Source organism: Macaca nemestrina, chromosome 20 (assembly GCF_043159975.1).
Source record: "Macaca nemestrina isolate mMacNem1 chromosome 20, mMacNem.hap1, whole genome shotgun sequence".
Classification (NCBI taxonomy): Eukaryota; Metazoa; Chordata; class Mammalia; order Primates; family Cercopithecidae; genus Macaca; species Macaca nemestrina.
The window spans coordinates 54,190,271-54,216,917 of record NC_092144.1 but is presented as its reverse complement, the minus strand read 5'-3'; the positions used below and the strand labels follow the sequence as shown (position 1 = coordinate 54,216,917).

At 41.8% G+C, this 26,647-nt stretch overlaps 1 protein-coding gene and 1 long non-coding RNA gene across 10 annotated transcripts; one reads left to right on the top strand and one right to left on the bottom strand.

The window, feature by feature from the left end:
• On the bottom strand, positions 1-26,647 carry LOC105463837 (zinc finger protein 230). 9 transcript variants are annotated; one of them, XM_071087068.1, is made up of 6 exons: positions 23,455-23,554; positions 20,309-20,435; positions 20,048-20,140; positions 14,598-15,857; positions 1,258-1,262; positions 1-1,081 (listed from the first exon to the last, which is right to left on the bottom strand). In XM_071087068.1, the coding sequence occupies exons 1-6, from the start codon at positions 23,467-23,469 to the stop codon at positions 461-463; spliced, it is 2,121 nt and encodes a 706-aa protein (XP_070943169.1). In that variant the 5' UTR covers positions 23,470-23,554; the 3' UTR covers positions 1-460. The 9 variants fall into 9 exon arrangements, with proteins under 9 accessions (XP_070943169.1, XP_011709526.3, XP_070943168.1 ...); XM_011711224.3 differs by lacking the exon at positions 1,258-1,262 and adding an exon at positions 9,277-9,306 and having other exon boundaries at positions 1-1,072; positions 14,614-15,857; XM_071087067.1 differs by lacking the exons at positions 14,598-15,857; positions 20,048-20,140; positions 20,309-20,435; positions 23,455-23,554 and adding exons at positions 3,085-3,171; positions 3,339-3,465; positions 5,171-5,253; positions 6,874-6,991; positions 8,800-8,997 and having other exon boundaries at positions 1-1,656.
• Positions 9,020-13,045, top strand: LOC139360304 (uncharacterized). The gene is made up of 2 exons (XR_011617616.1): positions 9,020-9,638; positions 12,742-13,045. It is a non-coding gene; the product is annotated as an uncharacterized lncRNA (long non-coding RNA).

Here is a 26,647-nt window from a genome sequence, read left to right as displayed (position 1 = left end):
TAAAAAGAAAACAAAATTGTGTCATTTATGGCAACACAGATGAGCTTTGGAGGACATTATGTTAAACAACATAAGCTAAGCAAAGTAAGATAAATACCAACTGTCCTCACACACATATGGAAGCTAAAAAAGTTGATTTCATAGAAGTAGTGAGTAAAACAGTAGTTCTAGAAGCAGGGAAGTGTAGGGGTTAGGTAAGATGGCCAAAGATTCAGTAACACGATACATAAGTACAGCTAGATAGGAGAAATACATTCTAGTGTTCTAAAGCACCAAAGGTGACTATAATCAACAATAATTTATTGTTTCTTTTCAAATCGCTAGAACAATGGATTTTGAATTTTCCCAAAACAAAGAAATGGTAAATGTTTAAGGTAATACACTAATTACATCAATTTGATCATTACACATTATATACACATATTAAAATTTCTTACCATATCTCATAAATATATACAACTTACATATCATTTAAAAATAATGATAAAATTATATCCAGATTCAAGCGCCTCTTGTAGCGCTTCCCACAGTCCTCACATTTGGATGAGTTTTCTCCATTGTCGTCTCCTTGTTGGTCTTTACAGTATGACCGGTGTACAAGCCTCTTTCCACAATCCTCACATTTGAAGGGTTTTTTCCGACAGTGGAGTTTCTTATGATTCAAAATACTTGAAGCCCGGCTAAAGCTCTTCCCACATTCCTTACAATTATAAGGTCTCTCTCCAGTGTGGACCCTCTGGTGCAAGTTAAGACCTGACTTACTAATGTAGCCCTTCCCACACTCCTCACATCTGTATGGTTTTTCTCCACTGTGGATTCGCTGATGAATCAAAAGATATGAGGACCATCTAAAGCTCTTCCCACATTCTTTACAATTGTACGGTTTCTGTCCTGTGTGAATCATCTGATGCTTATGCAAATCTAGCCTATCAATGAAGGCTTTTCCACACTCCTCAGATTTGTACAGTTTCTCTGCTGTGTGGACCATGCAATGCCTATTAAGACTTGACCTAAGACAGAAGCACTTACCACATATTTCACATTTGAATGGCTTCTCCCCAGTATGAATTCTCTGATGTTTCTGAAGCTGGAAATCGTGAATGAAGGCCCTCCCACATTTCTCACAAATATAAGGTTTCTCTCCTGTGTGTAATTTGCAATGAACTTGAAGTATCGCTCTACATCTGAAGGCTTTCCCACACTGCTCACATTTGAATGGTTTCTCTCCAGTGTAGACTCTCTCATGAGTTTGCAGACATGAACTCTGACTGAATTCCTTACCACGCATGTCACACTTAGAGAGTTTCTCTCTCAAGTGAACTCTCTGGTGAATACGAAGAGCTGAGATGTAACAGAAGCTTTTTCCACACTCCTTGCATGTATGAGACTTCTCTCCTGAGTGTAACTGCTGAGGAAGATCAAAGATGGCAACATCACTGAAGGATTGTTTACACTTCCCATTCTGTGAAGGTTTCTGTCCTGTATGAATTATAGATAGTTCTGCCTCAACCTGGGAAGGGACATCACCTTGTTCAAAGAAGTGAGAATTATTTATGATGGAGTCTTGAGACTGGGTTAAGTCACTTGCAGTTTGTTCCCAGATTTGCTGGCAAGGGCAGTCTTCATGTGGTCCTGCTTCCACAACAGTCCTGCCTCCTATAAGGACACAGAATGAAGAGATGTGGACAAATGAAGCCTTTGTTCAGTGTTTTTAAGATTTCACACTTAGGATATGGCATTCAACTTTAATGAATGTTCAGTTTATGTTTTCCCCATGCATCTTGTTTTCTAGTTTGTATGTGACCAATTTATAACCCCACCATGTCTCATATGTAAAATCCTTGATGGAGGTTATAGACTCAATTAAAAAATTGATATAATATATACATTTATTTATTTTTTTATTTTATTTTTATTATTATTTTTTTTTTGAGACGGAGTCTCGCTTTGTCGCCCAGGCTGGAGTGCAGTGGCCGGATCTCAGCTCACTGCAAGCTCCGCCTCCCGGGTTTACGCCATTCTCCTGCCTCAGCCTCCCGAGTAGCTGGGACTACAGGCGCCCACCACCTCGCCCGGCTAGTTTTTTGTATTTTTAGTAGAGACGGGGTTTCACCATATTAGCCAGGATGGTCTCGATCTCCTGACCTCGTGATCCGCCCGTCTCGGCCTCCCAAAGTGCTGGGATTACAGGCTTGAGCCACCGCGCCCGGCAATATATACATTTAATTAGTTACTATTTCTAAGGAATTTTCTGGTCAGTCAAAAATCTTGCATGATAAATTGCATGATAAATTACTAAATGTTCATAGTGAAATATAAATCAAAGGGAAATTTAAGGAAAAGCAATAACAAAATCAATAGTTTATATGTCTGTGTTTATGTTGTATATCCTTATATAGAAGTTACCCTAAGTAAAAAGAAGTCAGGACTTTGTCCTCAGCATCTGAGGGGTAATCTCTAGGATCCTGACATATCATGCTGGAGGAGAGTGACTTTGTTTGTTAGAGTGCCAATTCTGGATCATTCTGGATAGTGAAACAATATGATTTAGGGTTGTGGCTGGCCACTCATTTCCAGGGTGAGGGGTGGGAGACCGTCCTCCCCATGTCAGAAATAACAACAATGTTTGTTGTTTAATCTGTGAAGTCTGTTGTTACCAGCAACAGGGAATATAGCGGCCATGACAGGACAGAAAAACAGCAGGGAGGAGAACATGGCTGGAAAAGATGGTGCAAGGGGGAGAGGACAAATGTAGTCAAGAGGCAGCAGGGGACGAAGAACAGACCACAGGGTCTTTAAAAGCCAATAAAGAGGTTGTAACTTTAATAACATTAAGAAACCATACAGGCTTTTGGACCAAGGAGTGGAAAACTGACTTGCATTTCCCAAGGATCATTTTGGCTGCTCTGAGGAAAACAGATGTCAGGGTAGAAGGGAGGGAACAGGACCACCAGCCAGAAAGGGGTTGTAATAAACTAGGAAAGAGATTGGGCAATTTAGATCAGGGTGATGTAAGTGGGCACATTCAGAAGTAAAACAAACGGGCAAGTCATGTACAGGGATGCACAGTTGCTTGCTTCTTACCTGAACTTCCCTCTCTTTGGGTTGCTGTCTCCATCATCCAAAACTTTTCTTCCCTTAGGAAGTGGAAAGGGTGGAACGGTTGATGCCCTGTGAACGTGCAAAGTCATGTGCTTAATCCCAATTCATTCTAGGAAATATCAAGGTAAAATTTATTGGAAATGTAGGTTCCCACTGCATACACAAACTTGAATACTCTAGGATACAAAGCCACTCCTAGGGCCTGATGTTCCATTACAGAGGGTACCTATGCTCACCCACTGACAGCAGGTTTGTGAAGTTCTCAAGCATCACATCTTGGTACAGCTTCCTCTGGGCAGGGTCCAGCAGCCCCAGCTCCTCCTCAGTGAAGAACACAGCCACGTCCTTGAAGGTCACTGCCTCCTACAACATCAAGATACATAACCTCAATCCTATGACCATGGACTACTGGGGGAGGAGCGGCATTGAGCAGGCGGAGAAGAGAAGTGGAGGTCAACTTATAGATTGCCCACTCATTCTGTCTGTATCCTGACAATGATTTTCCTGAGCTCCACCAGAAGTGCAATCATGAAAAAGACCTCCTGTATTTTTACTTTGTGCACTTACTGAGTCTCCTTGTAAGTAACCCCTTAGGATTTCAAATGGTGCATCCTGGGCTACACCTATATAGGTTTCAATGAATCTTGCCAATTGCCCCAGTTGCCCCAGCAACAATGAGCAATTCAGTCTCAACCTTGTTTGTTGAGGCTTATTGTCCTCCTCTCTCAGACCCAAACCCTGAATGCTATCACTTTTCTTTAGTATTTGCCAAATTAACAGGTTTTAAGTAACTATTTTCAAAGTGGCCTTGGATCCATTCTCCCCACTTTCTTGTTTACAGGTCTCAAGAATAACCATAAATATGCTAGTTATGCAATGTCCTTCCTAGGGAAGATAACATCTTTTTATTTTTATTTTTTATTTTTATACCTTCTTTGATCCTAGTCCAATCCATAAAAGATAATATCTTGAGTTAGGGAGGAACTGCTTAGTAAGTAATGTTGCCCCTGAGGCATATAACCTGGGACACGCTGCCTCTTGGGGTGGCTCAGCTATGGTGCAAATGGGGCATATGCAGTCATGACTCCACCCACTCTAGGCAGCTTTCTTGAGCCTTGGGGGACTGGCTCACAGTGGATCATAGGCTTCTGTTGTCCCTTGCTACCTATATGTAATAAATCTGCTTTATGTAATTTGTCATATATGAGTGTGCTCTCTCATGGTGGGCTTCCCAAGTCTGTAACTAGTGAACCTGTTCCATGGAATTGGTGCAGCCAGCAGGGTCCAATTTGACAGAACTCTGGACCGGCAAAGGGGGAGCACTTATATCCTGGGCAATTGGCCCAGTGCAGTGATGGCAGCCTGGGGACGCAGGCTGGCTGGACAGCAGCTTGATGATTTATAAAGAAGACAGAATGATAAGTGGGACACAGGCCACCCCTCCACAGATGTGAGCTGGCTGCATGGATTGAGACAGAGAGGACAGAATATGGGAACACAGGAGCTTGGCACATGATCCGCTGATTGAGACACCTTAAGTAATAGCTCATTCCTAGGGCCAGAGGACTCAGGAAGTGGGTGAAGTAGGTCAGAGGGTCCCCGGAGCATCTAAGAGGGATGGAGCCAACATGTGTGATGGGGGTCTCCACAGAAAGGGGGACTAACTATCTGATGGACAAGTATGAATTAAAACCAGAAGGACATGTTATCTTGGTGTATAGCACACTCTTGACACAAGGAACTCCATCATCAATACAAATACAGTTACAAATGTACAAGGAACAGCACAAGAAGAAAAAACAGACTAATTTGAGAGCAAGGAGGTAAAGAAGTGGGAGTACTGTTCTTTCCTACTAATTTTTCTACTCCATAATGTAACGGTAAAAAACAAAACAAAAACCAAAAACCAAATGCAAAGCCAACAAAAAAGAGTCAAAGGAAGCAACTGGCACATAACAGGTCCCAAATGCCCTTTTCCTCCTTGAGTCTTCCCAAGACAGAGAAAAATGTATGACAATATGAGCAATAAGATGGAATTTTAATAGCAAGAGAGGTGAGCTCTACTCACCTTGAATGTGGTCATTTTTCCTCCTACTTTTTGTAATCTTCAGAGTCCTGAGTAATGGAGCATGAAGGAAGGTGGAATCGTGCCTGGAAAATGCCAGAAACAGTAAAAAGAGAGACATGAAAAGGTGGCTGGGGATGCTGTGTAGCAACATGGACATGTATTATGAATGATCACAGCAGCATTATTCATACTAACCCAAAAACTGTACACAACCAAAATGCCTTCCTCTGGGTAAATGGATAGAAAAATCATGGTATATCCATATAACGGAATCTAATTTGGAAATTAAAAGGAATGAAGGACCAACTCATGCTACAACATGCATGAACCTTGGAAACATGCTAAGAGAAAGAAGCCAGTCACAACAATCCATAGATTATATGATTCCATTCATACGAAATGTCCAAATAGGCAAACATATACATAGAGGAAAAGTAAGCTAGTGGTTGCTCCAGATTTGGGGTGAGAATGACGTTTAATTGTAAATGGGCACAGAGTCCAACTGGGGGACTCTGAATTATGATGATGGTTACTCCACTTTACGAAGTTCCTAAAGATCACTGTACTCCTGAAATGAGTGAATGCTTTATGTAAAATATACCTCAACAGAGTTGAAAAAAAAATTGCTAATCTACATGTAATTTACCTTCATAAGACTGAATTCTGAGTCCATATTGTTGGCAGATTTATAGTTAAACAAACAAATGAATAAATGAGCAGAACCAGAAGCTCATCTTTAGTAGAATGCTCACTAATAATGTATCTTCCAATAAGAAACTTTAGTTTTTTTAAAAAAGGTAACTTTATAGCAGACAAATCTGAAAGACATCATCTTGGCCAAGTGAACATAGTTGAGATCACCAGTGAAGGGACAAACCGACATCATGTGAACCCTGTTATGTTGCAATAAAGAGGAAACTTCATCACTTGTGCGATATCCTTACCAACAATACACAATCTGAAACTAAACATGAAATACATCAAACTCCAAATGAACATCTTTCTCCAAAATAACCTTCCTATTAAAACAAAAAAAACACCATGTTTATAAAAGACAAAGACTGTGGAATCTTTCCAGACTAAAGAAACTATGGAATGTGACAACGAAAGACAATGCATAAACTGGACTTTGAATGGTATTGCAGGTGAAGGGTGGGGCAGGGGACACTCATAAGGACTTAATTTTTTTATTTTTTGAGATGGAGTCTCGCTCTGTCACCCAGGCTAGAGTGCAGTGGTACGATCTCAGCTCACTGCAACCTCCGCCTGCTGGGTTCAGGTGATTCTCTTGCCTCAGCCTCCCGGGTAGCAGGGATTACAGGCGTGTGCCACCACACCTGGCTGATTTTTATATTTTTAGTAGAGACAGGGTGTCACCATGTTGGCCAGGCTGGTCTGGAACTCCTGACCTCAGGTGATCCACCCCCTTGGCTTCCCAAAATGCTGGGATTATAGGCATGAGCCACCGTGCCTGGCATAGGACTTTAAATGAAAAATTGAACAAATTTAAATATCTAACTACAAATTAGATAACAGGATGTTAGGTAATATGCTATCCAACCACTATCTAATGAGTAACACTACAACTACTAGTAGTCTTTTAACAGATCTGATATGTAATAGATAACAATATTATTTACTATCTAATATTATCTAACATGTTATGTGAAACCCTATACCATCCCTTCCTAAATACCTCTTACCAAAACGCCCACATTTATCATGGTATGTGGGCTTCCTTGCTGCAGAAAGCTATAGTCAGCTGTCTCTGGTTAGTGTTGTTACTGGTGGTATTTGGCTGATTGTCATCAACAAAGCAACCTGGAAAAATGTAAACAACTGGCAAATTTGGATAGAGTATATGAGAACTCCTTATGCAATTTTTGCAACTTTTCTATAGCTTTTAAATGATATAAAAATGAAAATATTTTAAATATCAGGAAGTAGTCATAAGGATAATGCGAATAATAAAATTGAGCATGATATAATATGGCAGTTCACTAGTTTATTCTTTTTTTTTTTGAGTCTCACTCTGTTGCCCAGGCTGGAGTGCAATGGCGTGATCTTGGCTCACTGCAACCTCCACCTCCCGGATTTAAGCAATTCTCCTGCCTCAGCCTCTGGAGTAGCTGGGACTACAGGCATGTGCCACCACGCCTGGCTAATATTTGTATTTTTAGTAGAGATGGGGTTTCACTATGTTGGCCAGGCTGGCCTCAAACTCCTGACCTCAAGTGATCCATGTGCCTTGGCCTCCCAAAATGCTGGGATTATAGGCATGAGCCACCTCAACCAGCCTCACTAGTTTATTCTCTATTAGCAGTATTTAAAATTTTCTATAAAGACATACATTAAAATATAACAATTTTTTTAAATGTTTATAAACAAATAGAGAAATAGACGCAAAGAAAGACTAAAAAGAAATCAATTAGAAGCTTAACAGTTACTATCTTTACATCTTAGATTCATGGGTAATTTAAAAACTTTTTCTACTCCTATTTCTCGCATTTCAGACTGGTCCACAATGATACAGTTCCACAACAATACGAAATACTTGGAAAACGTGAAACAAAATAGTTGAGAAAAAAATTTTTAAATTCCTAGAAGTCCAAGCCCATGAGCCTTGCTCTCAACGTCCTTTCAATGAAGTCCTAACTTGCTTTCCCCACAAGTCCAGCTAGTTCCTCTGACTCAATGAGAATGTATCCAAGGGATGATCAACTCAGGCTCTGACCTGGACTGCCTAGGTTCCAACCCCAGCTCCACCTCTCACAAGTTGGGTGCTATGCACCCTGTGTCTCACTCTCATCTTTAAAATTGAGAAAAGCAATACTTCACAGAGCCCCAGTGTGGCCTAAATTTATTTGTATAAAGCACTTAGAATGAAGCTACCAATTACGGCTTAATGATTATCAACACCCATGCCCGAGGACACACTCTCGGTTGAGCTGAACATCTCTGTAAAAGAAAAAAGTCAAGGATCAATCACATAGAGATTTGCCCTCAGTAGCCAAGAAGTCCCCTCCCTGCAGCTCTTTTAGAAAGGTCAGGCTGGGGAAGGCGAAAGTTGTGAAATACCCTGACTGCATCGCGGTCCCCCATAAAAGTTAAATGCTCCCCGCCCTTCGCGGAAGGCGGACGCAATTCTGGCTTTCCTAAAAAGAGGTCAGAAGGCCTCCTGGGATCATCCAGCGTACTGCAGGGATTAGGGAGAAGGACCAGGGCCCCTGCAGCTGGAGCTATGACCCCACCCGGGGACCTGACCTCTTCGGGAAGTTAAAAAGAGACCACCAGTCACCAAGTGACAGGGGCTGCTTTAAGGTTCTCATTTGCGTTACCTCTTTCAGTTCCCAAAAACGATTCTACTAGGATGGTTCTAATGTCCCCATTACAAAAAATAGCAATGGAAAGTATAAGGACATTGAGTAACACTCCACGTCACACTGCGAGAAAGAGGTCGCACACGTAGGGTGGAGGGAGGCAGGCTGAGCGAGGTCAAAGTTCTGGAAACGCTCAGAGCAGGGCACAGAGGATCCCGCCAATTCCACCCCCCGGGATGCGAGCACAGCACCCCCATCCCAGAAAGCTTCGTGGACGGGAACAAAACCCCATTTCCCGCCCCACCAAACCTCCGCTCTCCGCCAAGGCTTCTTTTCCCTTGCTTGGATCATCGATCATCTGGTCGTTGCGACCCCAGGCAAAGGTGACAAGTTCAGAAGGGCCCGCCAGACGCAGAAATGGCTCAAACTACGCGGTTAAGCAGCAACCGCAGGCTCACAGACCGGAACCGCTCGCGCCTCCACAGAGCGTCTGGACTCCACTTCCCAGAATTCCCCGGTTCAACCGCCGGCGTCAAACCGCCACTCCATGAAGTTGATGGACTACAGTTCCCAGAATTCACTCGTCCACCCGCCTGAGCCAACCTGCCCGCGACTCAGAATGTGTCTGGACTCCACTTCCTCCAATGCGAATGGAAAATGTCTATAAGCTCACTCTTCAGCGGGAAGTGTTGGACTCCGCGGTGGTCGTTGACTACACACACCGCAATGCCCACCGGGAACGTATCCCATATATCTGAGCGCCTGGTGGGGAATGTGGACTGTGACCCTGTGAGTCGTCCTTCTCTCTCCCTGAGTCTTTGAAAGAAAATATTGTATAGACAGGAATTCCTGAAGTCTAAACGTCTCCCACGATGACAGGAGTGTTATTGGGAAGAGAACAAACGAGGAGATAAAGTCTTCAAGGATTAGGATAACCTGACGATGGGAGGTTAAAACTAAGGGTTTAAAGGATGAGCCAGGTGGAATGGTTTGGCAAGGGCAATGAGGAGCATGAAAACACCAGCCCCTACTCCAGAAGCTATGGGACCACTGGTTTGGCAGGAAAAGCCACCCCCATTTGAGATCACAACTACCAGCGGAGAAGCGGTGTCGTCATGGAATAGCTATCTTCCCATAAACTTTTCATGGTATTCATATTTCTCCTTAGGTGCAGAAACATCAAATTTCAGCGAATGTAGTGAATTGCTCAGTACCTCAGAGCAATAATGACTGATGAAGTGCTAGGCATTAGTATCAATCTTACATTGAGATTGTAAATGCAGTAAAACGGGAAGATTCTATAGGTGAGGGAGCATGTTTTATTAAGAGTTTCTTCCTGGCCGAGTGCAGTGACTCAAACCTGTAATGCCAGCCCTTTGGGAGGCCCGGGCAGGACGTTCCCTTGAGCCCAGGAACTGGAGACCCCCCAGGGCAATACAGGGAGACTTCATCTCTGTAATTTTTTTTTTAAGTGGCCAGGCCGGGTGGCCTGATCTTGGGACTACAAGTCTCAAGTACTCAGGAGGCTGAGGTGGGAGGATCGCTGAAGCCCAGGAGTTTGAGTGAGGCTGCAGTGAGCTATGAGGCCACCACTGCACTCCAGCGTAGGCAACAGATACCTCAATAATGAAAAAAAATTTTTTCTTAAGTTTCTTCCTATTTCTTGGTGAAACATAATTTCTTTATTATAGTTCGCAATTTAAAAACTGGCATTGGTTAAAAAGATAATAGTATAAAGCTAAATTAGGAAACAATTCATCTAAAAACCTGTTCTTTTGAAGGTAACCTGATTTTTTTCTCCCTATAAACATACATTGGCCTATAAACCAATATTCTTCTTTTAAAAAAATTGAGTCTACTTTTTAAAATCTATTTTTCTAAACTAAAAACTTTTCATAATTTTGTTTAGACACAAAAATAAGGTGACTGTGCCAACTTTATGATACCAAACATCCACTCTCTGAAAACTGACTGATCACTATTCATAAGCCAGTTATAGCTGTATCCTTGATCTAGTTTGCCTTCCCGAAAGATAAAATGTATTGACACACTCTATCATAGCATGCAGGGAACTGAGCCTAAGAGGGTAGGGGCACTTGGTATCAAAGGTCCCTTCTGCTCCCCAGGTCCTTGCACTCTGGGTCTGTGATGGGAGGAGCAGCCTCTATGATCTCTGAGATGCCTTTGGGGTCATTCTTCCGGTGTTTTGGACAGTAGGTCCTGCCTTCAGTTGACATGACCAATCCAAACTAATCTCATAAATCGATTGCTTATCTCTATCCTTGTTTTATCCAGAACAGGCTTTCTAATTTTTTTTCCAAAGTAGATAGGCTGTGAAATTTTAGAATTCTTAGTTCTGTTTCCCTTTTAATTAATAATTCTGACTTTCTGTGGGGTTCCTCCCACAACACATAGGAATTCTGGGAGATGCGATTCAAGCTGAGATTTGGGTGGGGACACATCCAAACCATGTCACTGATGACAATAACAAAAGCAACAGGGAAAGGACTCCCTATTCAATAAGTGCTGCTGGGATAACTGGCTAGCCATATGCAAAAGATTGAAACTGGTCCCCTTCCTTACACTATATACAAACATCCAGCTGGGTGCTGTGGCTCACCTCTGTAAAAACTGGTAATAATGTCCCCACTTTTGTTTCTGATTTTAGTTACTTAAGTCTTTATTTTTTAGTCAGTCCTGCTAAAGTTTTCACAATTTTGTAAGTCTTTCAGAATAACCAACTCTTGGTTTGGTTTTCTTTGTATTGTTCTTCTCTATTTTATTTATTAATACTTTAATATTTATTATTTCCCTCCTAATCACTTTCTGTAAGATTCTCTTTTTCTAGTTCATGAAAATAAAATTAGGCTGTGGATGTCAGATCTTTCTTCTTTTTTAATATAAGCATTTGCAGGTATAAATTTCCCTCCTTCTACTGCTTTTGCCTCATTCCAAAAGTTTTGGCCATTGTTTTCATTTTCAGTTGTCTCCAGGTATTTCTTAATTTCACTCCTGATTTACTCTGACATATTATTTAAGAGTGTGTTGCATGCACACGTATGTTTATTGAGGCACTATTCACAATAGTAAAGACTTGGAACCAACCCAAATGTCCATCAATGATAGACTAGATTAAGAAAATGTGGCACATATACAACATGGAATACTATGCAGCCATAAAAAAGAATGAGTTCATGTCCTTTGTAGGGACATGGATGAAGCTGGAAACCATAATTCCGAGCAAACTATCGCAAAGACAGAAAACCAAACACTGCATGTTCTCACTCATAGGTGGGAACTCAACAATGAGAACACTTGGACACAGGGTGGGGAACATCACACACCGGAGCCTGTTGTAGGATGTGGGGAGAGGGGAGGGATAGCATTAGGAGATATATGTAATGTAAATGATGAGTTAATGGGTACAGCACACCAACATGGCACATGTATACATATGCAACAAATCTGCACGTTGTTCACACGTACCCTAGAACTTAAAGTATGAAAAAAAAAGAGTATGTTGTTTAGTTTCCACATACTTGTGAATTTTCCACTTTTCATGATGTGATTGAATTTCAGTTTTTGCGATCTAGATTATAATTGGAAAATACTTTTTTATAGTATTAGACTTTTGAAATTATTAAGATGTTTTATTGAATTTATTACAATGTTTTCAGCCTGTGAGAAAAAATACAAATTATTGTTGAATTTATATTGTATTCAACCAATGGAACACTACAGAAAGCCACAAATACTAAGAATGCAACTTCTGAATAGAGGAGGAGGGGAAGACAGGAACCAAGTGGGAACAGATATTATCAAAATAATGCTGTGAATGCAGTATGTGTACTCTGCATTTCAACTCAGGTATCCCTGAATTATTTGTAGATTTCCTCTCTTAGATACAATTTAAAAACATCATGTTTGCTCCTTTTGATTCTTTTAACACACAGTGAACACAAAATTATAATCAGTGTTAAAAGTTGTGAAGATAAAGCAGAAAACACATGTTGCTGACATTCTAGTGGTAATCAACTTTGATATGTTCATGATTAGAGTTTTGTAAATGCATGAATGAACTCTTATTCTAAGGCCTGTCTCCTGAATAACTGTAACTGTCAAACTTTTTTTTGAAGCCCTACTGCACAACTTAACAAGGGTTCTCCACTATGACAGTCCTAGGACCACTGGGGTATGCTGAGCTATGGCTGCAAAAGGTTTTAACTTAAACAAATGTTTTTTCTCCTACAGGATGAAATGTATCATCAGCATGGATTCTGTGATAAATTACAAGATACGAACTCAAAGGGAACTGCTTTCTATGTGCCTTATATTTTAATGTTTCTCCCCTTTGTGAATGCTTAGGTGAGATTGTAGTCATGAAAACTGAGTAAAAACTTTATTACATACATTACTGAGGCTTCTCGCCAATGTGGACACTCTGAAGTTGAAGACTTGAGGCCTGAATGAAGCACATACCACCCTCCCCACACTTCTATAGTTTCTCTCCCATGTGGAGCTTCTGAAGCCTAATAAAATTCAAGTGATCCAGCAATTCCACTATTGGTATATCCAAATGAAAGGAAATCAGTATGTCGAGGAGATATCTGCACTCCCAGGTTCATTGTAGCACTACTCACAAAAGCCAGGATATGGAATCCACCTAAGTGTCTATCAATACATGAATGAAGAAAAGGTGGCATATATACACAATGGAATCCTCTTTAGACATAACAAGGAAACAAAATTTTATCATTTGTGGCAACATGGATGAGTTTTCAAGGACATCATTAAGTCATATAAGCCAAGCAAAGAAAGAGAAATATTGACCTCCCTCATATGGAAGTTAAAAAAAGCTGAGTTCGTAGTAGAGAGTAGAAGAGTGGGTGTAGAGGCAAGGAAGTGTAGGAGGTAGGTGAGATGGCCAAAGGCTGGCTAACAGATACAAAAGAGGTAGAGAGGAAGAATTTATACTGTTCTGCAGCACTAAAGGTGACTATCATCAACAATTATTTACAAATTGCTAATAATGTGTTGTAGTCTCACAGATGCACCACACTGTAGCAGTCTCTCTTGTGATGTATCACTCGGAGCTCTTAATCTCATGTCCAAGATGATTAAGAAGCACAGACACAAGGGTGAAATCGGAGTGAAAGTTTAAAAAGTGAAAAAAGCTCTCCACAGTGGAGATGGGGACCCAAATAAGTTGCCCACTACGAGGCTGGGATCTGGGGTTTTTATGGACTGGGAAGGGGAAGGAATGCGCTTAGCCTGCCGGCTGTCCTGGAGAAAGTGTGATTCAGCTTGGTCTGGGACCTTGGCCTGGGACCAATCAGGAACTGAAGTGATGATTCATAAGGGCTATTCAGCTTGACCGGGGACCAATCAGGAGCTGAAGTGACGATTCATAACAGCTATTCAGCTTGGCCTGGGACCAATCAGGAGCTGAAGCGATGATTTATAGAGCCTGGGCTTTTCCTTTTCCACAAAGGAAAGTGCCAATCTGAACCTACTGAAACCCACTATGTTCATGCCCATAAAAGAAGAAACTTTTTCCTGGGAGCCTGCTGATTATACAAAGGACAAAGGCATTTCTGTGTCAGGTCTTGTTCCCTTAACTGAGTGAGCCGGAGGTTTGTGCGAGTTTTTACCTGAGTGAGCTGGAGGTTCTTCTATCTGTGCAGCCACGGGCATGTCTCCAGGCACAATCCCCTGTGCTAGTTCCCTTATCCGTGCCTGTAGCTTGATTTTCTTCCCCAGGCTGCTTTTTATGTTATGTGGGGATGAGGCACTGACCCATGCGGTGGGGGCTCTCCAGGGACCCTTCCCTTGCTGTCTACTAACTCCTCTTAAATGGATTTTGAATTTTCCAACACAAAGAAATGGTAAATATTTGAGGTGATAGATACACCAATTACACTGATTTGATCACTATAAATTATATGCACACATTAAAACCACATTGTACCCCATAAATATGAATAATTATGTGTCATTTAGAAATAACGATAAAAGTATATCTAGATTCAAGCGCCTCTTGTAGCGTTTCCCACAATCCTCACATTTGGATGGGTTTTCCCCACTGTAGTCTCTCAGTTGGTCTTTACGGTATGTCCTGTGTACAAGCCTCTTTCCACAGTCCTCACATTTGAATGGTTTTTTCTGGCAGTGGAGTCTCTTATGATTCAAAATACTTGAGGCCCGGCTAAAGCTCTTCCCACATTCCTTACAATTATAAGGTCTCTCTCCCGTGTGGACCCTCTGGTGCAAGTCAAGATTAAACTTAGTAACGTAGCCCTTCCCACATTCCTCACATTTATATGGCTTTTCACCATTGTGGGATCTCTGATGGGAAGACAGTTGTGAATTTGTATAAAATCCCTTCCCACATTCTTCACATTTGAAGCTTTTTTCTCCACTGTGGACTCGCTGATGGTTCAAAAGGCATGAGGACCATCTGAAGCTCTTCCCACATTCTTTACAATTATATGGTTTCTCTCCTGTGTGGACCACCTGATGCTTATAAAAATCTAGCCTACCAATGAAGCCTTTTCCACACTGCTCACATCTGTACGGTTTCTCTCCTGTGTGGACCATGCAATGCCTATTAAGTGCTGATCTCTGATGAAAGCTCTTATCACATGTATCACACCTAAATGGTTTTTCTCCTGTGTGAACCATGAAATGGCTCTTAAGTCTTGACCTAAAATGGAAGCTCTTACCACATATGTCACATTTGAATGGCTTCTCCCCAGTATGGATTCTCTTATGTTCCTTAAGCTGGGAATCATGAATGAAGGCCTTCCCACATGCCTCACAAATGTAAGGTTTCTCTCCTGTGTGTAATTTATGATGAACATTCAGTGCTGATCTACGACTGAAACCTTTCCCACACTGCTCACATTTGAATGGTTTCTCTCCAGTGTGGACTCTCTGATGAGTCTGCAGATGTGAGCTTTGACTAAATTCCTTGCCACACACATCGCACGTAAAGAGTTTGTCTCCCATGTGGACCCTCTGATGAACATGAAGAGCTGAGATGTAACAGATGCTTTTTCCACACTCATCACATGTATGAGACTTCTCTCCTGAGTATAACTGCTGAGGAAGATCAAAGATGGAAACATCACTGAAGGACTGTTTACACTTCCCACCCTGGGAAGGTTTCTGTCCTATGTGAATTGTGGGCAGTCCCGCTTCAACCTGGGAGGGGACATCACCATTTTCAAAGAACTGAGAATTATTTATGATAGAGTCCTGAGACCTGGTTAAATCTTTTGCAATTTGTTCCCAGATTTGCTGGCAGGACCACTCTTCCTGTGTTCCTGCTTCTGGAACAGACTCCAACTCAGTTTGGATCTTGCTTCCTATGAGGACACAGATTTAAGAGATGTGTACAGGTAAAGCCTTTATTCAGTGCTCTCAAGGTTTCACACTTAGGACATGACATTAAACTTCAATGAATACAGAGAACATTCAGTTTGTGTTTTCCAAGTACACCCTGATTTCTGGTTTGCGTGAGGCCAATTCAGAACCACATCATGTCTCACATGTAAAATCCTTGATAGAAACAATAGACTTAATTTTAAAATATGATATACATTTAACTTGTTATTATTTCTAATGAATTTCCTAGTCTAGTCTTGCGTGATAAATTATGAAAATAAAAATTTATGTACATAATGAAATATGAATAAAAAGGAACTTTAAGGAAAAGCAATAACATAATCAATACTTTGTATATTTGTGTTTATGCTGTATATCCTTATAAAGAAGTTAACCTAGGTCAGGTGCGGTGGCTCAAACCTGTCATCCCAGCACTTTGGGATTGATCATTTGCGTCCAGGAGTTTGAGACCAGCCTGGGCAATATAGTGAAACCCTGTCTCTACTAAAACTACAAAAATGAGCCAGGAGTGGTGGCATACTCTGTAGTCCCAGCTACTTGGGAGGCTGAGGTGGAAAGATTGCTTGAGCCTGGGAGGTGGAAGTTGCAGTGAGCCCTGGGTGACAGAACAAGACCCTGTCTCAAAAAAAAAAAAATAAAAATAAAAAAAATGCTGGGTGCAGTGGCTCACACCTGTAATCCCAGCACTTTGGGAGGCTGAAGTGGGCAGATCACTTGAGGTCAGGAGTTCGAGACCAGCCTGGCCTTGAAACCCTGTCTCTGCTAAAAATACAAAAATTAGCCAGGCGTGGTGGCACATGACTGTAGTCCCAGCTACTCAGGAGGCTGAGGCAGGAGAATTGCTTAAACCTGGAAGGCAGAGGTTGCAGTGAGCTGAGATTGAGATCGTGCCACTGCACTCCAACCTGGGAGACAGAGTGAGACTCTGCCCAAAAAAAAAAAAAAAAAAAAAAAAAAAAAGTTAACCTAACCAAAAAGAAGTTGGGACTTCGTCCTCAGCATCTGAGAGGTAATCTCTAGGATCCTGAAGTGTCATACCTCAGGAGAGTGTCTTGGTTGGCTTGAGGGCAAACAATGGATCACTCTGCATAGTGAAACAATATAATTTACGGTTATAGCTGGCAAATCCTTTGGGGGCTTGGGGGTGGGAGATGCTCCTCTCCATGTCAGAAATAACAGCAATGTGATTTAAGGTGGAGCTTTAGGTCACAGAGAGTTAGCAGACCAGGAGACTGATTAACCACCTAGGAATCAATCAACCAATAATGGCTCCGTAATGGAGACCCAATAATTACTCTGGATCCCAGCACTCAGGTGAGTTTCTGTGACTGACAGTACTTTGAGTCTAAGTCATACCTTCATACTGGGAATGTAATACATCCTACTCTGCCAAGAGAATACAATAGAAGGTCCACATTTGGTTCTTCTCATCTGGACCCTGTCTTATTTGGTTTTTCTCTAAGTATAATATACATCTTTTCCCTGTAAAAATCAGTCAGTGAGAATAAAAGTATTCAGTGAGTTCTGAGAGTTTAGAAAATTATTGAATGTGAAGGTAGTTTTGAAAACCTCCCGAATTTGCAGTTGGTGTGAAGTTACAGCAGTTCTCTGTAAAACGTCTCAGTAAATTTTGTAGTTGGTTGAACTCTTCACAATGTTAAACATCAAACACCTTGTAGTGTTTCTATGTACACATTCAAAATAGTATCCCTGCACAAGAATTTTGCACAGCATATGTAAAATGCTTAATCTTACTTTTCTGTATTGATATGGACAGTAACTTGGTTATCTCAAAGAGTACAGGGACAGACAACTGCAGTTCTGAGGGGAATCTGAAAGGCTGTCCTTCCAGGGGTCCACAAAGGAGATGTTCCTGATGAGACAATCAAAAATGTGAAGAATCACATGGAATGAAAAGAAAGCCTATGATGCAGATAAATAGGACTTTATAACTTTTTACATTGAAGACTACACATTAGTGAGCTATGAAATACAGTTAAACTCTGCAATAAACATTTACAAAAAAGAACTGGAATGTAAATTATCACAGCATCATGACAAGCAGGAAAGTGATCATTCCATGAAATGCCTCCTAGAGTCACTTGTACACATCTACAGGCATGAAAAATGTTTGTCCGGGTTATATTGAAACATGTGCTTCTTACTATGGCTCATACTCACAAAAACATTCAAAAATTTGTCAGGCTAATTAATACCAAGTCCTGAATTAAGTAAATTCTTCCAAGGGAAAGTCAAGTTGCAAAGGTTGAATCTTGGAAAGGATTAATAGGTAAGCGTGTACCTATTGGTATACAGTAGTACACGGATATATTTAATACACTGTCACTTATAAATAAGAGGTCTTGGCTGGGCATGGTGGCTCACGCCTGTAATCCCAGCACTTTGGGAGGCCGAGGCGGGCGGATCACCTGAGGTCAGGAGTTTGAGACCAGCCTGGCCAACGTGGTAAAACCCCACCTCTACTAAAAATACAAAAATTAGCCAGGTGTGGTGGTGGGCACCTATAATCCCAGCTACTTGGGAGGCTGAGGCAGGAGAATCACTTGAACCCAGGAGGCGGAGGTCGCTGTGAGCCAAGATCGCGCCATTGCACTCCAGGCTGGGTGACAAGAGCGAAACTCCATCTCAAAAATAAATTAAATAAATAAGAGGTCTTTAGGGAGAAAGGAGAATCTTCAGGATGTTTCTAGTTTGAGAAGGCAGTTTCCCAATTCCTACCAGGTCATAAAGTTCACCAGTTCAAAATACAGCACTAAATCTATAAAAATCAAGAAAAAATTGTGTAAAATCTATCCTTTAATGTTTTTGACAAAATTTGTATGACACAAAGATGCAGAAATATACATATTTATGAAGAAAGAGGGCCAGAAATAAAGTAAATGTTCAGCTACGTGACTTGTGTCCCCTCATCCTCATTCTTCCCCCTTCTAGTAAGAAGGAGAAATCTGGGGCCAGTGAAGTGCATATAGACTTTGGAAAAGGCAAATGGACTGCAGATGGGTAAATCTTTCGAACGAAATGTAGCTGGAAACCCTCATTCAAAAAGAATTTCTTCCCAGATATAAATATGCTCCCTATGGAAAGTTCCAGTGTAAGTCTCAAGGAAGGCATCTTACTCAGTGTGGTCATAAAAACAATGCTTAGAAGTTTCCATGGGACGTGGGTCAGTTGTACACACCTAAAACCAATCATGTCAAGGGAACCTAAGAAAGTCAGAATTGGATAAGCAGCAATCAGCAGGCCAAAAAATCTGTTGAGCAACATACAGTCAGCCTTCCTATTACGTTACACAGCAAGAGGGATTAAAATGGCAGAGGCCATAAAGGTCATCAGTCACCTAAGCAGAAGGCAGGAAGATCATCCTGGATTATGCAGGAGTGACTAATACAATCACAAGGGACCTGAAAGGTAGAGGGCAGAGACTTAGGAAGAATGGCAGAGGGAATGGGATTATGGAAAAATGGTCAGAGATGCAAAGTAGCTGCCTTTGAAGATGGAGACATGAAACAAGAGCTAGGGAGTGTGGACAGTGCCTAGACGCTGGTAAACCAAAGTGAAGCTTTCCCTGCAAGAACATCCAGGCAGGAACAAAGCCCTAGGGATGCTTTGATGTTTGTCCAGTGAAATGTATCAGACTTCAGGCCTAAAGAACAGAGAGATAATAAATATTTTTGTTTAGTCCACTAAGTTTGTGGCCATTGGTTACCACAACAGGCAATACAGTGTCCTTGGCAGGACAGAAACAGCAGGGAAGAAATGTGGCTGGAAATGATGGAGAAAGAGGGAAAGGACATATGTAGTCAGAGAGGCAGAATGGGATGAAGAGCAGACCACATAGGTCTCTAAGATGCACTTAAAGAGGTTGTAACATTAATAAAAATAAGAAGTTATAAAAGCTTTTGAGGAAAGGAATGACAATCTGACTTCCATTTCCTAAGGATCGCTTTGGCTGCCATGAGAATAGATATTAGGGTGGGAAGGGTGGGAACAGGGCCACCAACTGGAAGGCAGTTGTAATAATCCTGAAGGAGACGTGGTCATTTACATTAGAGCAATGCAAATGGGCACGGACAGAAGCACAACAGGTAGGAGAGTCATGTACAAGGACGCACAGATGCTTAGTTCTTACCTGAATTCCCTTCTCTTTGGGTTACTGTCTCCATCATCCAAAACTTTTCTTCCCTTAGGAAGTGGAAAGTATCCTGGTGGAATGGTTGATGCCCTGTGAATAGGTAAGGTCACGTGCTGAATCCCAACACATTCTGGAGTAATATTTAGGCAAAATTTACTGGAAATTTAGATTCCCAATGCACACTCAAACTTGAACACTCTACGGTACAAAGCCACTCCTTGGGCCTGATGTTCTGTTACAAAAGATGCCCGTGCTCACCCGCTGAGAGCAGGTTCCTGAAGTTCTCCAGCATCACGTCTCGGTACAGCTTCCTCTGGGCAGGGTCCAGTAGCCCCAGCTCCTCCTCAGTGAAGAACACAGCCACATCCTTGAAGGTCACTGCCTCCTACAACATCAAGAAGACATAACTTCAATCTTATGACCAAGGACTACTGCGGGAGAAGCAGCATTGAGCAAGGGAAGGGGATGAGTGGAAAGTTGTTCTCAATACTGAGAGAAGTAGGTGAACTTAGAGATTTCCCACTCATTCTGCCTATATCCTGACAATGACATACACTGATTTACCTGAACTCCACCAGAAGTGCAATGATGAAGTCCTGTACATTTACTCTGTGCACTCATCGAGTCTACTTGTATGTAACCCTGTAGGACTCTACATGCTGCATTCTGGGCTTCCCATATATAGGTTCAACAAATCTTGCCAACTGCCCCAGCAACATTAAACAATTCAGTTCCAACCTTGTTGGGTAAGGCCTATTGTCCTCTCTTATATTCAAACCCTGGTTGCTATCGCTTTTCTTTAGTATTTGCTAAACTAGCAGGTTTTAGGTAACTGTGGGTAATTTTCAGAGTGGCCTTGAATCATTCTTTCTTGCTTATAGTTCTGAAGAATAAACATAGAACATGCTAGTAGTGTAATGTTCCTGTCCTTCCTATGGAAGATAACATCTTGAGTTAGAGAGAAAGTGCCCAGTAAGTCGTGTTGGCCCTGAGGTATATAACCTGGGGTGGGCTGCCTTCTGGGGTACCTCTGCTCTGGTGGAAATGGGGTCAAGATTCTACCCACCCCAGGAAGTTTTCTTCAGCCTTGGATGGGCACCTCACAGTATGTCCTACACTTCTGTGCTCCCTTGCTGCCAATCTGTAGGTAACAAATCTGCTTCACGTAATCTGTTGAATGAGATCGTGTTCTGTCTCACAGGACTCACACAAGTTGATAATCAGTGCACAGTGAACCTACTCCACAGTACTTGTGTGGACAGCTGTGTGCGACAGTTATGTAGTGTGTCTTCTACTCTCAAGGTACAAACCACAAATGTTAATCGCAGCCCTCAGTGTCCTGATCAGAAGCCAGAATGCATCATTGCACATCCTAAGGGTCTGTCCCTTCCTATCTGTGTGGCCTTAGACATGTTTGCCTACAGGAATTAGTTTCCTCTCTAAATAATAGTCCTTATTTGGCACAGTATTTTAAAGGATTAAACAAGGAAATACATAGCATTTGGAAACATCTGTGCCACTGAGTAAGTGTTTAATGAACATTAGCTGGAATCATTTTTACTGTTGTTACTAGCATTATCTATTTCATGGCTGCATAGTATTCCGGAGAACTGATGACCTACTTTTAGCCACAGTAAAGAATATTTAATTTTACATATTTTCCATTATCAATCCTGTGAAGAGATCATTAAGTAATGATGTAGTAAGATGTAAGAACATCTTACTCTCCTCTCTTATTGTTTAAAATAATAATTTCAAATGAAAATTAAAACATCAAAAAATGAGCACATTTGGAACAGTGATCATGTAACTGCATGCTTTCTTCCTAGTTTTTTACCTACCTCCATAATCTTTGAACAGAATACAAGTACTTTGCTTCTCTTTATCATGGCCAAGAGCAGGTTATAAATATTCCCACAGTCTTGGTAATCTGATTGGGGGAACAATTCGTTCTATTATTCTCACTTATTTTATTATAAATGAACACCATCACTTTTGAACGTTATTGGACATCGCTAGTTTCCCTTTTACACTGGCCTTTTAGTGTCCTTTGTTCCTATCTGTTTGGAGTTTTTCCTTTATTCTGTGCTCAAGGTTTTGATTTTGAATTTTATTTTCTTTAGGTATCCATGTGGCAAACATTTCTGCCCCAGGTCATTATTTCTTCTGGTAACATTGTGTGAGGCATCTTTTGCCATAAGGGATTTAAAGATTTTCTATAAAAACTATGGTAATCAGTGTACTTCAGTGCTTGGAGTAGATGCCATGTCAGAGTGACATGTGACAAGAAGTCACACCAAGTAGGGACAGGGAGGAGCAGCACCACTAGGGACACCATCACTCAACAGGGCACTCCTGACACCCACACCACAGGGCACAGGTTGCTCAATGGAGAATTCTGTCTCTCTCCTTGTCTCTCTTTTTCACTTGAGCCAAATGGCTAACACTCCTGACCTTTGGTTGCCTGTGTACCCCTGAGCAGGTTTCTCATATTTCACCTGTTTAAGAAGAAGAAGAGACCAGGAACCTCCTCATTCTGCTGCTCTGAGGAGTAAACGTAGTAACAGAACACAAGTGACTGGCAAATCTTAGTATCACTGGACATTTTAAATGAAGGTTTTCCACTACTTTGGTTAAACTGCTTACTACATAAGTGAATTAGAAGAGACCAGTAAATAAAGCACACGGAAAGTATGACTGAGACAAGGAAAACACAGAATCTAGCTCTTCCAGTGTGAAAACTCCGACAATATTTGTGTGGAGCAGCAGTTATATCCTGTTGTTCTGTGCCCAGTTAAAATATTCTATCTGCACAACAGCCAATGTGGTACATATCAAAAGTACCCTTTCAAAATTGAGCTAAAATGGCATATGGTTGTCAAAATTAATTTTGTGGGAAAAGGTTATAGATAGGAAAGCTGTCACTGCAGTGTTGCTTAAAATAAGTCTATGAGCGTGAGGTAGTTATAAATAAAAAGATACATCAGTGTAATAAGAATATGATGTAACCATAAAAACAGAAGATTATATAACATATAAAAAAAGCACAGTTTACAGTTAGATGTATATCATCAATACAAATACAGTTATGAATGTACATGACAAACAGCAAGAGAAGATAAAAATGGATAATTTGAGAGAGGGGAGGTAAGGAAGTGGGAGCACTGTTTCTACTAATTTTCTACTAATTTTCTACTCCATAAAATAAATAATGGTAAAAAACAAAACAAAACAAAACCAAAAACCAAATGCAGTCAACACAAAAGAGATAAGGAAGCACCTGGCACACAACAGGTCCCCAAATGCCTGTTTTCCCCTTGAGTCTTCTCATGACAGAGAAAAACACATGACAATATGAGTAGTGACATGGAATTTTAACAGCAAGAGAGGCACGCCCCGCTCACCTTGAATGTGGTCATTTTTCCTCCTACTTTGGGGAATTTGCAGACTCCTGAGTGATGCAGTTTGAAGGAAGGAGGAATCCTGCCTGAAACATGCCACAGTCTGCAGAAAAAGAGACATGAAAGGGTTGCCACGGATGACACCCAACAATACAGATGTGTGTTGTGAATTAGCACATGAACGATCACAGCAGCATTATTCATAATAATTCCAAACTGCACACAACCAAGATGCCTTCCTCTGGGTAAATGGATAGGCAAATGGTGGCATATCCATACAATGGAATCTTATTTGGAAATTTAAAGGAATGAAGTGCTGACTCAAGCTACAACATGCACAAAGCTTGGAAACATCATGCTAAATGAAAATCACAAAACCCATGGATTATATGATCCCATTTATATGAAATATCTAGAACAGATAACAGTTATATATAGAGAAAATAAGTTAGTGGTTGCTCCAGATTTGAGGTGAGAATGAGTTTTTATTTTTTAAGAGATGGGGTCTTGCTATGTTGCCTGAGCTGGTCTCAAACTCCTGAGCTCAAGCTATACCTCCCACCTCGGCCTCCCAAAGTGCTGAGATTACAGGCATGAGCCACCATGCCCGGCCTGAAAATGAGTTTTAACTCTAAGTGGGCACAAAGAGCCCAGTTGGGAGATGAAAATGGTCTAAACTGAATCGTGATGATGGCAAAACAGGAAAAAATGTAAACAATTGGCAAATTTGGGTAAAGATTATATGAGAATTCCTTAAACTATTTTTGCAACTTTTCTATAGCTTTGAAATGATATAAAAATGAAAGGTTTTAAACTATCAGGAAATAGTCATAAGAACGGTAACAATGGGAATAATAAGGATAAGCATGACATAATATGGTAGTTTGCTAGTTCATTCTCCATTAGCAGTGTTTAAAAATTTCCATGGTTAAAGAAACATGGGAAAACACAGTAAGATATTATAACAATTTTTCAAATGCTTATAAATAAATATACAAATAGACATAAAGACAGACTAAAAGGAAATGGGGGAGAACTGAAAGTTCTATAACTTGTATCAGACAGTTACCACCTTTACATCTTGGATTCATGGGTAATTTAAAACATGTTTTCTCCACATGTTTATCTAACTTTAAACTGTTCCACAATGATATGGTTCCACAATACAAAATCCTTATAAAAAGTGAAACAAAATGTTGACCAAATTTTAAAAGGCTCCTACAGAAGTCCACGTCCATGAGCCTTGCTCTCAAGGTCCCTTCAGTCAAGTCCTAGCTTTTTTTCCCAATCTGATTCCAGCTAGTTCCTCTACCTCAATGAAAATGTATCCAAGGGATGATCAACTCAGGCTCTCTGACCCAAACTGCCTAGGTTCCAACTCCATCTGCACCTCTTACTACTTGGGTAACTATGCACCCAGTGTCTCACTCCCATATTTAAAATGGAAAAGAATGACCCGGCTTGGTGGCTCACGCCTGTAATCCCAGCATTATGGGAGGCCAAGGCAGGCGGATCACGAGGTCAGGAGTTCGAGACCAGCCTGACCAACATGGTGAAACCCAGTCTCTACTAACAATACAACAATTAGCCGGGCATGGTGGTGCACACCTGTAATCCCAGCGACTCAGAAGGCTGAGGCAGGAGAATCGCTTGAACCTAGGAGGCGGCGATTGCACTGAGCTCAGATCCCGCCACTGCACTCTGGCCTGGGCGACGGAGTGAGACTCCGTCTCCAAAAGATGGGGGGGGGGGGGGGGCGGGAAGAGCAATAACTTTTCGCAGAGCCACGGTGTGGTGTAAATGTATTTATTGCCATAAAGCCCTTAGAATGAAGTTACCAATTAAGGCTTAATTATTATCAACACCCATGCCCAAGGATACATCCTATACACTCTTGGTTGAGGTGAGTATCTCTATAAAATAAAAAAAAACTGGCTTGGCGCAGTGGCTCACACCTGTAATTCCAGCACTTTGGGAGGCCGAGGCGGACGGATCATTTGGGACCAAGGGTTTGAGACCAGCCTGGCCATATGGCGAAACCCCGTCTCTACTAAAAATATAAAAATTAGCCGGGCATGGTGGCGCGTGCCTGTAATCCCAGCTACTTGGGAGGCTGAGGCAGGAGAATCACTTGAACCCGGGAGGCGGAGGTTGCAGTGAGCCGAGATCGCGCCACTGCTGCACTCCAGCCTGGGCGACAGAGCAAACCTCGTTCTCAAATAATAACAATAATAATAATAATAATAGCAGACTAACAAAATAAATAACACTTTTTTAAAAAGAAAAAAAGCCAAGGACCACTCGTGTAGAGAGCTTTGCCCTCAGTAGCCAAATCCCTCCATGCAGTTCTTTTAGAAAGGTCAGGCTGGGGAAGGAGAAAGCTGTGAAACACCCTGACTGCGTCGCCGTCCCGGATACAAGTTAAATGCTCCCCTCCCTTCGTGAAACGTGGATGCAACCCTCGCCTTCCTAAAAAGAGGTCAGAGGCATCAGGGACCATCCAGCGTCCTACAGGGATCAGAGAGAAGGGCCGGGGCAGCTGGAGTTCTGACCCCACCCGGGGCCCTGACCACTTCGCGGGAAACTAACAGGACACCAAGTGACAGGGGCTGTTAAGGCTTTGTTTTATACCACAACTTTCAACTCCTAAAACAATTCTATCAGGATGGTCCTAAAATCCTCACTTAAAAAACGGCAATAGGAGGTGCAGGGAGATTAACACCCTACGTTATATTGCGAGAAAGAGGTTGCACACTTAAGGTGGAGGCGGACTGAGCGAGGTCAAAGACTTGGAAAACCCTGTAAAGAGGCACACAAGACTAGACAGGGTTCTCCCCCGCCCACCGAACCCCCGACGACTCCTCCGGTGGACCTGCGTACAGCCCCCAACGCCAGAAGGCTCCATCGACCGCAACGAAAGCCCCCTTCGTCCCCCGCATCTCCAAACCTCAGGTCTTCGCCAGGGCTTCTTGCCCCCTTAGTTGACCCCCAGGTCGTTAGGCGCCCCCCAATAACTGGTTCACTTTCGCAAAGACCCGCAAGACACAGAGTTGGCTCGAACCACCTTGTTAAGTAAAGTAGTAAAGTCCTGCTAGGAGACCGGAAGTGTCCGCTATGCCACAGAGCGTCTGGACTACACTTCCCAGAATCCACCGAATCCTCCTGCCTGAGCCAAAGTTCCCACGACTCCACAGAG